Source organism: Montipora foliosa, chromosome 5 (assembly GCF_036669935.1).
Source record: "Montipora foliosa isolate CH-2021 chromosome 5, ASM3666993v2, whole genome shotgun sequence".
NCBI classification, from domain to species: Eukaryota; Metazoa; Cnidaria; class Anthozoa; order Scleractinia; family Acroporidae; genus Montipora; species Montipora foliosa.
The window spans coordinates 31,585,383-31,601,918 of NC_090873.1; the positions used below are offsets into that span (position 1 = coordinate 31,585,383).

General features: G+C 38.7%; 1 protein-coding gene across 6 annotated transcripts in view; it reads left to right on the forward strand.

Annotated features, from left to right (window-relative positions):
* LOC138003962 (uncharacterized) overlaps window positions 1-16,536 on the forward strand; it is a 48,362-nt gene that overhangs the window by 3,401 nt on the left and 28,425 nt on the right. For 4 of the 6 annotated variants that reach the window (XR_011123708.1, XR_011123710.1, XR_011123709.1 and 1 more), the window contains exons 2-11: window positions 3,498-3,595; window positions 4,787-4,832; window positions 6,378-6,838; window positions 8,151-8,171; window positions 9,298-9,552; window positions 10,375-10,676; window positions 11,179-11,225; window positions 12,771-13,231; window positions 14,544-14,564; window positions 15,746-16,000. Coding sequence is in view for 3 of the 6 variants with exons in the window: in XM_068850291.1 (XP_068706392.1) it covers window positions 3,514-3,595; window positions 4,787-4,832; window positions 6,378-6,838; window positions 8,151-8,171; window positions 9,298-9,552; window positions 10,375-10,676; window positions 11,179-11,225; window positions 12,771-13,231; window positions 14,544-14,564; window positions 15,746-16,000 (1,951 nt within the window). In the remaining 3 variants the exon portion in view is untranslated. The remainder of the gene's footprint in view (window positions 1-3,497; window positions 3,596-4,786; window positions 4,833-6,377; window positions 6,839-8,150; window positions 8,172-9,297; window positions 9,553-10,374; window positions 10,677-11,178; window positions 11,226-12,770; window positions 13,232-14,543; window positions 14,565-15,745; window positions 16,001-16,536) is intronic. The other 2 variants (XM_068850293.1, XM_068850294.1) reach the window with 2 other exon arrangements.

The following is a 16,536-nucleotide window of genomic DNA, read 5'->3' on the forward strand; positions in this document are numbered from 1 at the left end:
CAATCAGTAAAAAGCTGTTATCCATTGCTGTTCATTTCATTTTCTCACTGATAATAAAACTACGTTTTGTGGAAGCAAGCGTGTGTGTAACATCTTTATTTTTAGTATGGAAATGTTGAAAACTATAGAGGTCAGAAGCTGGTCAGCTTGTGTTTATTTACAGGAAGAAGAAATTGTTGTTTGATTCAACACCCGTTTTAAGACTAGGTAAAATTGAAAAAGAAGAAATTCTAGTAACGTAGAGTAAGAGAATTTCATTTAATGCTACAACTGTGTATTGCGCGCGCCACACTGAAGAACCTGTCTTAAGTTTACTTAATACTCGCACTCGCTTATCGCTAACCGCTTGTATTATAAAGCTTATTTACCAAATACCACGCTAGCAGCGAATTAAGCTATCTTGCCTTGTTGTTTCCATTGCGAACTGCTTGGGTATAAAATGTGGGTTGCCTGCTTATTAATTAAGGTCAAGTTTAAAATTCAAACAAGTGCAACTTAGTACCACTTGTAGAAACCGTATTTCCCTCTTGAATTCACTGCAGACTTAGCTCCACGCTTCATAGAAAAGCGCTCGAAATCCATTTAACTTCACAGGATATAATCCTAATCGAGGATCTTCGAAGTGTTTTTTATTTTCCTGACAAAATTGTTCTAATTTTTCTCTCGAGTCCAAAAATAACTCAACGATACTTGCCCATATAAGGAAGTAGACGCTCCAAATTCCCGGATAACAACAACAACAAAGGTGCGCAATGTTAAGTGGGTGAGTAAGGTTCTTTAACGCTGCATGCGCACTTAATTAACGTCGCGGAAAATAACGCTCAAGATAATTAGCGCGATGTAAATTAACGCGAATTTTAACGATTCCCGTAAATTTTAGGGAGCGATAATTTCCTATAGTAAGGTAGTCCGCTCTTTACTCAAAATACAGATTTGGTTGCCTAACAGGTCATGTGTTTGTTCTCGACTAAATGGTATCAATCGCCTTGGCACATGTATCGCTGAACTGCGCTCTTTTCCACTTCCTACTTCTATTTTAACTTCCCTTGTAAGACGCTGCCATACTGGCACGACATCGTCACTTGCAAATTTTACCAAAGAGGCTGAAGTTTGCTTCCTTATGTACCCTCAATCAACTTTGACGATAATGGAGCAATCTCTACAGCTGTAAGACCAAATATAAGCCACTCGAAAAGATTCTGCTAGTCTCTGCCGAAGTCAATTATTTAAATTTCAGGAGTGTTGTGTTTAATGAGAAAACTGTTGTTCAATAAGAATAAAACGCAAACAGCGGTTATAAACATTTGCTTGAACTGCATAACTTTTTGTAAACTTAACGTTTCGTATGTTACAACATATTATCAGAAGTGATTATTACGCAGTTACAGATAAATTTAAATTCAAAAAATATAACTGAACGGACTGGGAACTAACGAAATTGATTAACATAATGCTAAAAATAGAGATAAAGTTTCTCACTGCCAACGTTTTCATTTAAGGGCCCACAGACGGATTTTTCGCGCGTTGCTAAGGAAGTGAAATGTTACTTCCGGTAACTGACGTCATCATATCATAAGCTGACAAGAAAACCCACTAACAAGCAAAAGTCACCGCACAAACTGTTGTTTCCATCGAAGGTTTTTCCTCGCCCTTCTTCGCGCTCGTTCTCAAATCAACTGCGCATGCGTAAACGAACTCGCTTCCGGTTTAAGAAAAAAGCTAAATTTCCGGCGGTTTTAAATTGAATTATTATTTTTTTTACATGGCACGTTTCACCCCCAAATACAGAATATAGCTAAGCATTGATTTTTTAAAATCATCTTTTTTGAAAAAGTTATAAGTATTTCAGTATCGTTTATGTCTTTAAAAAGAACATTTTTCAAAATAAAAAGAAAACCATGCTTGGCTGGATGCAAAAACGAATACACATTATCAAACCATCGATTAAATACCCAAATTGCGTAGCACGGAGACAAATTTAGACTTTTCTTTTATTGGTCACGTGACCATGGGCGTGGTATGATGACGTCATATTTAGGGTCATTGGCTTACAAAAGTTGGAAACTGACCAATATAATGCCAAATTTTCTCAAATTACTCAACCATTACATCCTTAGCAACGCACCCCAAAAACTACGTCAGTAGGCCCTTAAGGCTGACATAAGATCACGAATAAATAGATTCTTTAATTCTACAATGCATGTCTGCTAAAATTACAAAATGATCCCTCATATAACCCAACAAACACGCCCGTTTCGCTGAGTAAATATGACACGTTTCGCAGGAAAAAGCTGTTCTAAAAACAAATATACTCCGAGAGGGTTGACTCAAGGAATAAGTGTAGATAGAGGCTCTTATTGACTGATGAACTCCTGTTTAATCTCGGTGCCTACTAATTCAACGGTATTTTTGCGCGGTTTACTGAATATGCGGGAAAAGCAGATCTTAATAAGTGTTATTGAAATCCAAAAAGAAAATTGGGGGTAACCACGCATTTTTCGAAGATAACTAATCAACAATATTTGTAAAAAGTTTTAAAATACAAAGCAATGTATGGCGTTCTTTTCCAAATTGAAGCTTAATTAGCTCTGAAAAATGCATGGTTACCCCCAATTTTCTTTTTGGATACAAAGAGAACTGGCTAAGTTCTGTTATCTCTGCATAGTTTTGAACTGCGCAAAAATATTCCCTATTATTAAGCACTGCCGATAGGAAATCCGAGTATCTCGAGAGGCGCAGAATGTACGCGCAATAACAATAGTGGGCACCATCCTTAAGACAGTTAAAAAACTATACGAACAGAGACATATAAAATAATCGTGAATTCTGACCAACTCCATCCGTGTTATTTTTATCTCTTTCCTATTTTGTCTACCTTCTTTGCTTTGTACCACAGGAAGTATAGTTAACAAATAAAGAAGCCTTGACTGTGCTCTGTTGTGTTGTAAAGCACTTAGGAAGCGGCCAGAGCACGAAAGAAGTGTAGTGTTTCTCCCTACTTTAACTTTTCTTGAGTTGAATCTGAAAACCTGTTGGGAATTTTGTAAATGAAGAACTCTAGCGTGAGGACTTTCTGAGCTTGAAGGAACTGCTGGACCGGGCGACGGCTGAGGTCTTCCATCCAAAGCACTTGACATGCAGAATATCTGAGCAAGCCTTTAACTGACAGCTTCAATAATACCCAAGCAAAAATTCGGAAATTCATCTGCCATTTCTGCGGATAATGGTGTGAGCTTTCGTTTGTTCCGTGCTTTGTACTTTCATAAAGCACCCTGTTTAAACCAATGAGAGCGCGCGTTATATAGAAACTATATTATAATACAAAATATTGTGCGGTCTCGCTAAGTCTTGCACTGAAAAAGGAAGAACCAGCACGCACAGAAATAACAGAGCTAGCGCTGAGGCCTCAGGCAGCTTTGAATAAGGCTCGCCTCCTTCAGAATAAATCGGATTTGTTACACTTTTCTCGTTAAAAAGACAATTGCTTTTTTTTATAGATTGAGAGGCCAAGCCATGCGTCCTGGAAACAGAGAAGAGAGTTTATCCCAAAGAATCCCCTTCATAGCATACATGTTTGTTACTTTAATCCTTGAAGGTAATTGCAGTGTTTACCACAATTGCTTGTAATCTCGCAATCTGATTCGCTAATTTGCCATTGTCGATAAGAGTCGCTTCAACTTGTCAAGCAACCAATGAGATTGCGAGAAAGTTATAGACAACGCTAGCTCTTTCCTTGTGTCGCAGTCTTGGTCACGCTCTGAAATAAACATTTTCTTTGACGTTGAATTTTGTGGTGAGAAACAAATCAAATATGGACAGGGTTGTCTGCACTCTATCCGAAATAGACAGTAAGTCATTACCTCATGAGTCCAAATCATTTTGACCACTTTGATGACGAATATTGTTGTCGATATTAAAGAGTGTAGACAACGCTGAGCCACATTCGACTTGTGTAGGTTTGTGTGCACCAAATATCAAAGACCTCGCATCGTCATCGTCCACACAAATCTGCTCTAACGTGGATCTTGTGGGGACATTTTTGCTCTTAGACTATTGCTTTGCGGACAGTAACGACTTTTTTAGTAAGGTTTTGATTAAAAGCCGCCAAAACCCTTCGATGGATCGAATTGTAGAGTCTCCTTTGTTACCTACATGAATTAACTGCGATCCTGCAAACGTCACAAAGGCCAGGTTAATAAACCGCCATCCTCGCGGGCTTATTTCGCATCGAAGCTACAATCACGGTCATAAGTCGTTGAAACACCCACCCCCTTTCCCCCGTTCAATGTTGCATAGCGCAATGCACCCAATCTAACTGTTCAGTACGTTTTAGTTTCTAAACAACATTTCAATGTTGCATAGCGCAATATACCCAAACTAACTGTTCAGTACGTTTTAGTTTCTAAACAACATTTCAATGTTGCATAGCGCAATGCACCCAAACTAACTGTTCAGTACGTTTTAGTGAGGGAGGGATGCTCGATTAATCCCGTCGGTGTACCAACATTGTGTCACTGATTCTAGCATCAAACAAGACGTCTAGAAGGCGTACACCGTGGTGTAGCGCCCCAGCAGTAATGATTAAAACAACAAACGTTTCGATCATCGCTCTCTTGAAGGGTACGATACGTCAGTCTTTCAATCTCCATTACTCCAAAGTCCAATAGGATTAGCCCTGAGTAAGAGTTGAATCAATTGTCAATCTGAGCACCGTAACGTAATTTTTTCTTCGCAGATAATTCTAAGCTGGTCTTGTATTTATTTCAAGTTTAAAATGTTTTTTTAGTGTCTGTGACAAATGAAACAAGCGTGAACACGAACAACAGTTCAAGGTAAGTAAAGATATGATTCGTATGAACAGGAATTGTTTTCGAAATGCTAAATACGAGAGAGAGATGTAAAGTTTCGGGAAGCAGTAACGTAGCAGCTCTCATAACCTACTATTGTTTGGTATTGTAAGCAGCTTCTATGTTTTTAAGTCTAAGTCATTGTTTCAATTGTTTAGTCTTTTGCTTTTGGCTTAGGTATCGAGACAATCACATTATACGTTACCAGAGATGCTATATGACTTGCAGAAAGACCACATGTGATATGGATAAATGTCTTGTAACACATTACGAAATGTCCTTGACTTTGAAATTGCGCCTGAATGCATAGCAATGTTCCTGGTTAAAAAGAACGTGAATTTACCAAATCTCTAGGTCAGGCAAACATCAAGAATGCAAAAGCAGCGCTTAAACGTGGGTTTATTTTTCCCAGCAAAACCCTCGAATGAACCTCTATCATTGACAACGGAATGGAACCATAATCCATAGTGTTAAGAATCTTTTTTGTTGTTTCTTCTTTTATTCAATATATATATTCTTTGTGGTCATCAAAGGTAATTTAATTTTATGGCGCGAAAACCAATTAAGTGTATAATCTAACTAGGCAGCACAGTATTCTTCCTTGTGGAATTACTAGTGTCAATTTCTTTGTTCAGCATTATCAGTGATGTTATTATAAAATCATCTTTCCAAGGACGGCAACGACAAACAAACCGTGATAACGTGACATACAGAAAAGTCTATGGGAGACGCAACCAAAATGTTTCATTTTTGAAACTGGGCTTTTCTACCAGCTTTTCAGCCGTTCTGTCATAATTAACACGACGTAGCTCGGACCTTTTTCGAATGCAGAGTCGTTCATTTGTTTGAAAATATACTTTACAAAATCAGAGGTGGCCGCATAGAAATCGGCTCAATATAGGGTCTCAAGCAATCACGTTAAAATTAACTATATTTGTTTATGTATCTTGATTATACCTCAACCATGTTTACTTTCGCAAAATCAGGGGCCAAAACTTCATGAATACAACTGCCTTAATTTGATTGCTAATTTTGCCAAAATGGACGTTCTTTTCCATTCCCGAATTAATTGAAACAAAGAGGGAAAGATTGCAACAAAGCCTGTTCATATCATTAGTAAATTGTTTGCATCCAGATACTGAATGTATAGGGTTGGTGGATTTATCGGGATCAATATTGCTATGTATTTGTTATCATATTCGCTTTAGCGTATTATCTCATTTTTTTCTCTGAAACTCTGCCAAGTATCTCTTCCTCAGCAAATCAGTCATCATTAATTTTTGTGAACTCGTGTAAAACAAAGAGAGTAGACCTCCCTGCTTGCAATGCATAAATCATGTTTCTACATAACAACAGCAATGACGACTTTGTCGAAGTAAGTTCACCGGAAACCCTGGTTCCATCCTTGCCTCCACGTTGAGGTCAGGCCACCGGCAACGTTGGTTCTATCTCTGTAGTCCAGTTATCTAAGCCATAGCTTTGGAAGGGTCAATAATATTCTTTTCATATTAGAACATCTTCTTTCTGTAGGTGCACACAAGCGGTACCTGCCGTCAGCGCGTTTTCAAGAAACAACTCATGCATCTTCTACAAATACCCATTAGACGGATTCTGCAAAGGCATAATAACAAGCTTGTATGTATTTGGTAATCAAACGACAATAGCTTATGGCGAAAGGGAAACAAAGACATTTCAGAGTTTCTTACATTTCTATCAAATTGAGGAAAAATGCAGTCCAGCGTTGATAGATTGGTTTTGTCGTTATCATTTTCCACCATGTGATACTACTCTAGAAAAGCCTCGAAAGCGGATGATTTGTCGCAGGAGTTGCAGCCATGTGAATGACGTTTTGTGCAAAAAAGAGCTGGATTTTATCAGGGAGGCAGCAAAAACAGCGCCACGTTTTGATTATGACATGATAAATTGCTCGACCTACCCCGTTGCCAGTGGAGGGAACGCACCGGAATGCTACCAATCCAGTTTATTACCAGGTACGTGATTTCATTATCACAGTAAATAAGAGCAAAGTTCAGCCTCTATTAGGAAGAGCGACTTGGTTGATAGGGCATTGCACTATGAAGGCTGTATGCGGACGAACTCAACGACTGCTGTCTGAAACTGACAGTCTCAGAATGCTTGATTTGGCAGAGCATGGAAGAGGTTGGCTGTCGTCTGGAAATGGATCCAGCAATTCCAAACAATATTGTTCCAATACTGAAGGGCAGTTGTTAAATGCTGTTAACTGTGCTAGAAGCAGGTTTCAACAATGTTTGCCCAACATTGTAGGACGGTGTTGACAGTGGTGTTCAAAGGTATTCAATAACTCTGAACAATGTTGGCACTTGCCACACACTGCATTACGAGGACCTATGAGAACGAGTGTTAACTCTATATTATCTCCATGGAAACAATGATATGTAACTTGCTTATGTGGCCCCAACATTGTTGCAGGAGCTATGCAAACGGATTAAATATTACTGTTCTACGCTTTGGAAGTAACTAAACAAACTGAAATAAGTCATATGTATTACAAAAATTGGGTTCTATGAAAGGAGTTGATAAAGGTATATCTCAAGAGTTATGTATGGAAAGCCATAACTTTCTTACCTAATCATTCTTCTTTTGGTCTTGAAAACTTGTCTGATCTTGATATTTTTGGAGTTTGGTCGTAGTGTACTGTGGCATCATTATTATGTGACGTGGTTTTGTCATTAGGTGACGTGGTTTTGTCATTATGTGATGTGGTTTGATGTTTACTTGTGGTCTTCTTTTGACGTGCTGAGTTTACAATCACATAAAGGGAGAAACTCGACCGTCATATACAAGAACCTTACCACATAAAATGTAAACACGGCACGTCAAAATAAGACCTCAACACATCATGATGGAAACACAACACGTAACCGTCAAACCTTGTCAGATAATGACAAAACCACACCACAAGACAAAACTTTATGAATTCAAGGCCAAAAGAATATGAGTGTATAACAAAATTGTGGCTTTCCATAGAGTTCATAGAGTTATCGGTGCGTAAATCCGCCTCACAATCTCAATAAAATGTCAGTCAGACAGGTATTGAGAATGAAGAAAAAGCAGAAAGCGTTTTGAATCTTTGGTCATTTTTTATGCCTGATATCATCAGTCTCCATAGTTACATCTCTTTTAGTTATCCGGAACACCTCCTCTGCCTGTCCAAAAAAAGGACAACTTTGCATTCACTAAAATTTCTTCCGTGCTGTGAGTTTTTCTCTTAAATGTTTGACTGAGATAAAACACTGAATATTCTTATTTTTTCATTGGCAGATGACGATACTAGAAGCACAGGTATGGAGGAAACGTTACAAATGTTTTTTATGCTATCGCAAGCTCAGCATTAAAAAAAAGCCTGCACGACGCACATTTAACTTTCATTCGAAGCTGTGGCAACACTGATATCCTGGCGTAAAAATTGCTGGATGCCTTCATGGTTTCTCCGAACATTACGTGCCTTGGCTGTCAACTCTATGTACCACTAAAATCTCACACAAGTGTACAGTCCCTTTAACTTATATACATCCCATGAAGTGCCATCTATCCACTGGATAGCGACTAATGTGTTCGATAGCGCCATCCACTCCTTGAGCAACTGTGTTCTGAATTAAAGCATGCCTCGTCCAGTCTAAACATCCAAACTGTAAAGATGACAAAACCTGAACCTTGTGTTCGCCACTACTGAACAAGCACACAAGGTCACTAATACAACTGTATTGAAAATAAGAACGACTGCATTAAGGAACCTTCTATATTGAGAGCAGGGTAGTTACTGAGAGGACTGAAAGACGCTAAGTTAAGAATGGCATTGATCATATGTAAGATACTTATTTAAAAGGATAATGTCATTGAAGCACAGAATGATGCATGTATATTCTTTGATAAAAGAAAAATGAGGACACCTTTCGACAATTTCAATTCCTAACGGTATGCAAAACGTATCGGTCACACAAATTAATTGCTTAGCGCCCCCCACCCCTCCCCTGGCTGCTACGTGTCTTCTACAGCTAGGCGGTAGAGAAACTTGTAATCGAAGGCAATGGGCTCAAATCCTGTTCTGGAAAACTTGGATTTTTTTCTCGTACGCCCGGCATATTTTCCGAGAATCTATCATCACCTATTCATAATCACGGTCCTCAGTATCTCTTTATTTCATCGACTTGGATTAACGTTTGCTATCTGCTGCATAATATAACGGAAATGCACAGTCTCGACAATATAGAGAGACAGTCACTGCCACCTGAACGTAGTTTAACGGCCTCGCTTCCGACAGTTTCCAATAGCTCAATGGTAGATCATCCAAACTAGCAATCGGAAGGTCTTACTTAGGTTCGATTCCTACAAAGGAGCACACGGATTTTTCCCGAGTATCCCCGACTAACTATCGAATAAATATTAACAGATCTCCTTTGATCTTTAGATTGTTATCATGGTATCGGCGTTGGCTATCGTGGCAATGTTAACCTCACTCGGTCTGGTCGTACTTGTCAGCGGTGGACTGCACAATGCCCTCACCGTCATTGGAGGATTCCTGAAGATGTTGATAAGAGTCAGAATGATTCCAATAACATGTGTCGTAACCCAGATGGAAGTGCTCCGGATGGCCCATGGTGCTACACAACTGATCCAAATATGCGTTGGGAATACTGTAACATCTCGCAATGTCCACCAAGAGGTAGAATGAAAGTCATGATAGTAATCAAAACGATGTAAAAACCTTTGAGACGACAAAAAGGTGAAGTACTAAGGACAGCAGAAGTGTTACACTGAGGAACCAAATCTTTTTTTCCGTCTGATCTCTTCATAAAAATAACGTGCAGCCTTATATCCTTTTAATCTGCGATTTTCCATTCTATTTTTTTCGGAGGTGAGCCCGGGAGTTAATGTTCCTTTTGACTGCCGACCCTAAAATAAATTGTGGCATGCTGTCAAACGTAGCAGTGTGCAAGTCTCTGTCTCTGATCACCAAAGCGCCAAATTAACCAAATTCCACTTCTTAATGATTAAATTGCCAGTCAAGTTTTTACCGTGCTTTATTAAACACTATCTTCGTTAGGGAAACTCAATACACAAACATTTTGCCTCAGAAGGACTTTAAGAAAAGTATATTTATTTATTTGTGCAGTCTAGCTATTGTTAGAAAGAAGAAGGTTTTGTATAAGTACGAAAATTGATCTCTCGTTCCATGACAAACTGAAGATATAGGATGACAGGACCGAAGTTAAAACAAATAAATTAAGTCGACACTAGAGCAAAAAACGTACACATTTGTATCAAATCGTGCATTCAAATTGATCAAATTTAACCCCATTTTTTTCTAAGTTTTGTGATTTTAGCCACTCCGTTGTTTTTAGTCAATTCAAGATCTTTTAAAAATTCAATTGGATAACTTTATGGTGAGATGCATACATAGACAACATCCATTTCTCCAAAGCATTTGCTCATTACCCTGAAGTGACCAAAGAAAGTATTGTTGTCTGTAATTTTTATTCATTAGTGCCCAGGAAGATTCCAACATTACCAGACGGCTTCGCTCTCAATGCCACGACTATTTACTTGTCATGGGAAGCAATTCCTACTTCTCTGCCCTCTGGCAAGGAACCTCTGCTTGGTTATCGTGTTACATACCAGCGTCTTGGATCACCCTTGTACAATCAAGTGAATGTTTCGAACAATGTCACAGAAATATCTTTGACGAACCTTACTCCACAGACAGAATACCAAATAGAAGTAAATGGGTTTAACGCTATCGGTCATGGAGAAGCAAGCGCTGCTATCATCATAAAAACCTTCCAATCCTCTGAGTCTATATTCCAATGAGAATGTTCCCTTGATGTGTCTTCTTTGAATCCTGTTGCAAAATAACTAATTAATTGCCTTGGCGAATAACAATAACTATTCACTCGTAACGTGAACAGATAATATTTGGATAAAGAAATTTTGGCGCAAACTACCCGATCAAGAAACTGATCTAACGATCTCCTTGCAACGGGTCAGTCTCCAACACCAACTACCGATATCCCTTCAATTATCGGCGGCTGTTTAAAAACATTAATTGAGTCTCCTCCTTCTACAAGTCAAACACTACTTTTATTACTGAAAACAACAAACGTTTCGATCATCGCTCTCTTGAAGGGTACGATACGTCAGTCTTTCAATCTCCATTACTCCAAAGTCCAATAGGATTAGCCCTGAGTAAGGGTTAAATCAATTGTCAATTTGAGCACCGTAACGTAATTTTTTGTTCGCAGATAATTCTAAGCTGTTCTTGTATTTATTTCAAGTTTAACATGTTTTTTTAGTGTCTGCGACAAATGAAACAAGCGTGAACATGAACAACAGTTCAAGGTAAGTAAAGATATGATTCGTATGAACAGGAATTGTTTTCGAAATGCTAAATACGAGAGAGAGATGTAAAGTTTCGGGAAGCAGTAACGTAGCAGCTCTCATAACCTACTATTGTTTGGTATTGTAAGCAGCTTCTATGTTTTTAAGTCTAAGTCATTGTTTCAATTGTTTAGTCTTTTGCTTTTGGCTTAGGTATCGAGACAATCACATTATACGTTACCAGAGATGCTATATGACTTGCAGAAAGACCACATGTGATATGGATAAATGTCTTGTAACACATTACGAAATGTCCTTGACTTTGAAATTGCGCCTGAATGCATAGCAATGTTCCTGGTAAAAAAGAACGTGAATTTACCAAATCTCTAGGTCAGGCAAACATCAAGAATGCAAAAGCGGCGCTTAAACGTGGGTTTATTTTTCCCAGCAAAACCCTCGAATGAATCTCTATCATTGACAACGGAATGGAACCATAATCCATAGTGTTAAGAATCTTTTTTGTTGTTTCCTCTTTTATTCAATATATATATTCTTTGTGGTCATCAAAGGTAATTTAATTTTATGGCGCGAAAACCAATTAAGTGTACAATCTAACTAGGCAGCACAGTATTCTTCCTTGTGGAATTACGAGTGTCAATTTCTTTGTTCAGCATTATCAGTGATGTTATTATAAAATCATCTTTTCAAGGACGGCAACGACAAACAAACCGTGATAACGTGACATGGAGAAAAGTCTATGGGAGACGCAACCAAAAGGTTTCATTGTTGAAACTGGACTTTTCTATCAGCTTTTCAGCCGTTCTCTCATAATTAACACGACGTAGCTCGGACCTTTTTCGAATGCAGAGTCGTCCATTTGTTTGAAAATATACTTTACAAAATCAGAGGTGGCCGCATAGAAATCGGCTCAATATAGGGTCTCAAGCAATCACGTTAAAATAAACTATATTTGTTTATGTATCTTGGTTATACCTCAACCATGTTTACTTTTGTAAAATCAGGGGCCAAAACTTCATGAATACAACTGCCTTAATTTGATTGCTAATTTTGCCAAAATGGACGTTCTTTTCCATTCCCGAATTAATGGAAACAAAGAGGGAAAGATTGCAACAAAGCCTGTTCATATCATAAGTAAATTGTTTGCATCCAGATACTGAATGTATAGGGTTGGTGGATTTATCGGGATCAATATTGCTATGTATTTGTTATCATATTCGCTTTAGCGTATTATCTCATTTTTTTCTCTGAAACTCTGCCAAGTATCTCTTCCTCAGCAAATCAGTCATCATTAATTTTTGTAAACTCGTGTAAAACAAAGAGAGTAGACCTCCCTGCTTGCAATGCATAAATCATGTTTCTACATAACAACAGCAATGACGACTTTGTCGAAGTAAGTTCACCGGAAACCCTGGTTCCATCCTTGCCTCCACGTTGAGGTCAGGCCACCGGCAACGTTGGTTCTATCTCTGTAGTCCAGTTATCTAAGCCATAACTTTGGAAGGGTCAATAATATTCTTTTAATATTAGAACATCTTCTTTCTGTAGGTGCACTCAGGCGGTACCTGCCGTCAGCGCGTTTTCAAGAAACAACTCATGCATCTTCTACAAATACCCATTAGACGGATTCTGCAAAGGCATAATAACAAGCTTGTATGTATTTGGTGATCAAGCGACAATAAAATATGGCGAAAGGGAAACAAAGACATTTCAGAGTTACTTTAATTTCTTCGAAATTGAGGAAAAATGCAGTCCAACGTTGATAGATTTGTTTTGTCGTTATCATTTTCCACCATGTGATACTACTCTAGAAAAGCCTCGAAAGCGGATGATTTGTCGCAGGAGTTGCAGCCATGTGAATGACGTTCTGTGCAAAAAAGAGATGGATTTTATCAGGGAGGCAGCAAAAACAGCGCCACGTTTTGATTATGACATGATAAATTGCTCGACCTACCCCGTTGCCAGTGGAGGGAACGCACCGGAATGCTACCAATCCAGTTCATTACCAGGTACGTGATTTCATTATCACAGCAAATAAAAGCAAAGTTCAGCCAATATTAGAAAGAGCGACTTGGTTGATAAGGCATTGCACTATGAAGGCTGTATGCGGACGAACTCAGCGACTGCCGTCTGAAACTGACAGTCTCAGAATGCTTGATTTGGCAGAGCATGAAAGAGGTTGGCTGTCGTCTGGAAATGGATCCAGCAATTCCAAACAATATTGTTCCAATACTGAAGGGCAGTTGTTGAATGCTGTTAACTGTGCTAGAAGCAGGTTTCAACAATGTTTGCCCAACATCGTAGGACGGTGTTGACAGTGATGTTCAAAGGTATTCAATAACTCTGAACAATATTGGCACTTGCCACACACTGCATTATGAGGACCCATGAGAACGAGTGTTAACTCTATATTATCTCCATAGAAACAATGATATGTAACTTGCTTATGTGGCCCCAACATTGTTGCAGGAGCTATGCAAACGGATTAAACATTACTGTTCTACGCTTTGGAAATTACTAAACAAACTGAAATAAGTCATATGTATTACAAAAATTGGGTTCTATGAAAGGAGTTGATAAAGGTATATCTCAAGAGTTATGTATGGAAAGCCATAACTTTCTTACCTAATCATTCTTCTTTTGGTCTTGAAAACTTGTCTGATCTTGATATTTTTGGAGTTTGGTCGTAGTGTACTGTGGCATCATTATTATGTGATGTGGTTTTGTCATTAGGTGACGTGGTTTTGTCATTATGTGATGTGGTTTGATGGTTACTTGTGGTCTTCTTTTGACGTGCTGAGTTTACAATCACATAAAGGGAGAAACTCGACCGTCATATACAAGAACCTTACCACATAAAATGTAAACACGGCACGTCAAAAGAAGACCTCAACACATCATGATGGAAACACAACACGTAACCGTCAAACCTTGTCACATAATGACAAAACCACACCACAAGACAAAACTTTATGAATTCAAGGCCAAAAGAATATGAGTGTATAAGAAAATTGTGGCTTTCCATAGAGTTCATAGAGTTATCAGTGCGTAAATACGCCTCACAATCTCAATAAAATGTCAGTCAGACAGGTATTGAGAATCAAGAAAAAGCGGAAAGCGTTTTGAATCTTTGGTCATTTTTTATGCCTGATATCATCAGTCTCCATAGTTACATCTCTTTTAGTTATCCGGAACACCTCCTCTGCCTGTCCACAAAAAGGACAACTTTGCATTCACTAAAATCTCTTCGGTGCTGTGAGTTTTTCTCTTAAATGTTTGACTGACATAAAACACTGAATATTCTTATTTTTTCATTGGCAGATGACGATACTAGAAGCACAGGTATGGAGGAAACGTTACAAATGTTTTTTATGCTGTCGCAAGCTCACTGTGGTTTGTTGTCTAACAACAGTCTTGCATCTTCAGCCAATGACGACGGTGTAGAATGAAAAAGCTTGCACGACGCACATTTAACTTTCATTCAAAGCTGTGGCAACACTGATATCCTGGCGTAAAAATTGCTGGATGCCTTCATGGTTTCTCCGCAAATTACGTGCCTTTGCTGTCAACTCTATGTACCACTCAAATCTCACACAAGTGTACAGTCCCTTTAACTTATATACATCCCATGAAGTGCCATCTATCCACTGGATAGCGACTAATGTGTTCGATAGCGCTATCCACTCCTTGAGCAAGTGTGTTCTGAATTAAAGCATGCCTCGTCCAGTCTAAACATCCAAACTGTAAAGATGACAACACCTGAACCTTGTGTTCGCCACTACTGAACAACCACACAAGGTCACTAATACAACTGTATTGAAAATAAGAACGAGTGCACTAAGGAACCTTCTATATTGGGAGCAGGGTAGTTACTGAGAGGACTGAAAGACGCTAAGTTAAGAATGGCATTGATCATATGTAAGATACTTATTTAAAAGGATAATGTCATTGAAGCACAGAATGATGCATGTATATTGTTTGATAAAAGAAGAATGAGGACACCTTTCGACAATTTCAATTCCTAACGGTATGCAAAACGTATCGGTCACACAAATTAATGGCTTAGCGCCCCCACCCCTCCCCTGGCTCCTACGCGTCTTCTACAGCTAGGTGGTAGAGATACTTGTAATCGAAGGCAATGGGCTCGAATCCTGTTCTGGAAAACTTGCAAGGGATTTTTTTTCTCGTAAGCCCGGCATTTTCTGAGAATCTATCATCACCTATTCATAATCACGGTCCTCAGTATCTCTTTATTTCATCGACTTGGATTGACGTTTGCTATCTGCTGCATAATATAACGGAAATGCACAGTCTCGACAATATAGAGAGACAGTCACTGCCACCTGAACGTAGTTTAACGGCCTCGCTTCCGACAGTTTCCAATAGCTCAATGGTAGATCATCCAAACTAGTAATCGGAAGGTCTTACTTAGGTTCGATTCCTACAAAGGAGCACTCGGATTTTTCCCGAGTATCCCCGAGTAACTATCGAATAAATATTAACAGATCTCCTTTGATCTTTAGATTGTTATCATGGTATCGGCGTTGGCTATCGTGGCAATGTTAACCTCACTCGGTCTGGTCGTACTTGTCAGCGGTGGACTGCACAATGCCCTCACCGTCATTGGAGGATTCCTGAAGATGTTGATGAGAGTCAGAATGATTCCAATAACATGTGTCGTAACCCAGATGGAAGTGCCCCGGATGGACCATGGTGCTACACAACTGATCCAAATATGCGTTGGGAATACTGTAACATCTCGCAATGTCCACCAAGAGGTAGAATGAAAGTCATTATAGTAATCAAAACGATGTAAAAACCTTTGAGACGACAAAAAGGTGAAGTACTAAGGACAGCAGAAGTGTTACACTGAGGAACCAAATCTTTTTTTCCGTCTGATCTCTTCATAAAAATAACGTGCAGCCTTAATTCCTTTTAATCTGCGCTTTTGCATTCTATTTTTTTCGGAGGTGAGCCCGGGGGTTAATGTTCCTTTTGACTGCCGACCCTAAAATAAATTGTGGCATGCTGTCAAACGTAGCAGTGTGCAAGTCTCTGTCTCTGATCACCAAAGCGCCAAATTAACCAAATTCCACTTCTTAATGATTAAATTGCAAGTCAAGTTTTTACCGTGCTTTATTAAACACTATCTTTGTTAGGGAAACTCAATACACAAACATTTTGCCTGAGAAGGATTTTAAGAAAAGTATATTTATTTATTTATTTATTTATTTGTGCAGTCTAGCTATTGTTAGAAAGAAGAAGGTTTTGTATAAGTACGAAAATTGATCTCTCATTCCATGACAAACTGCAG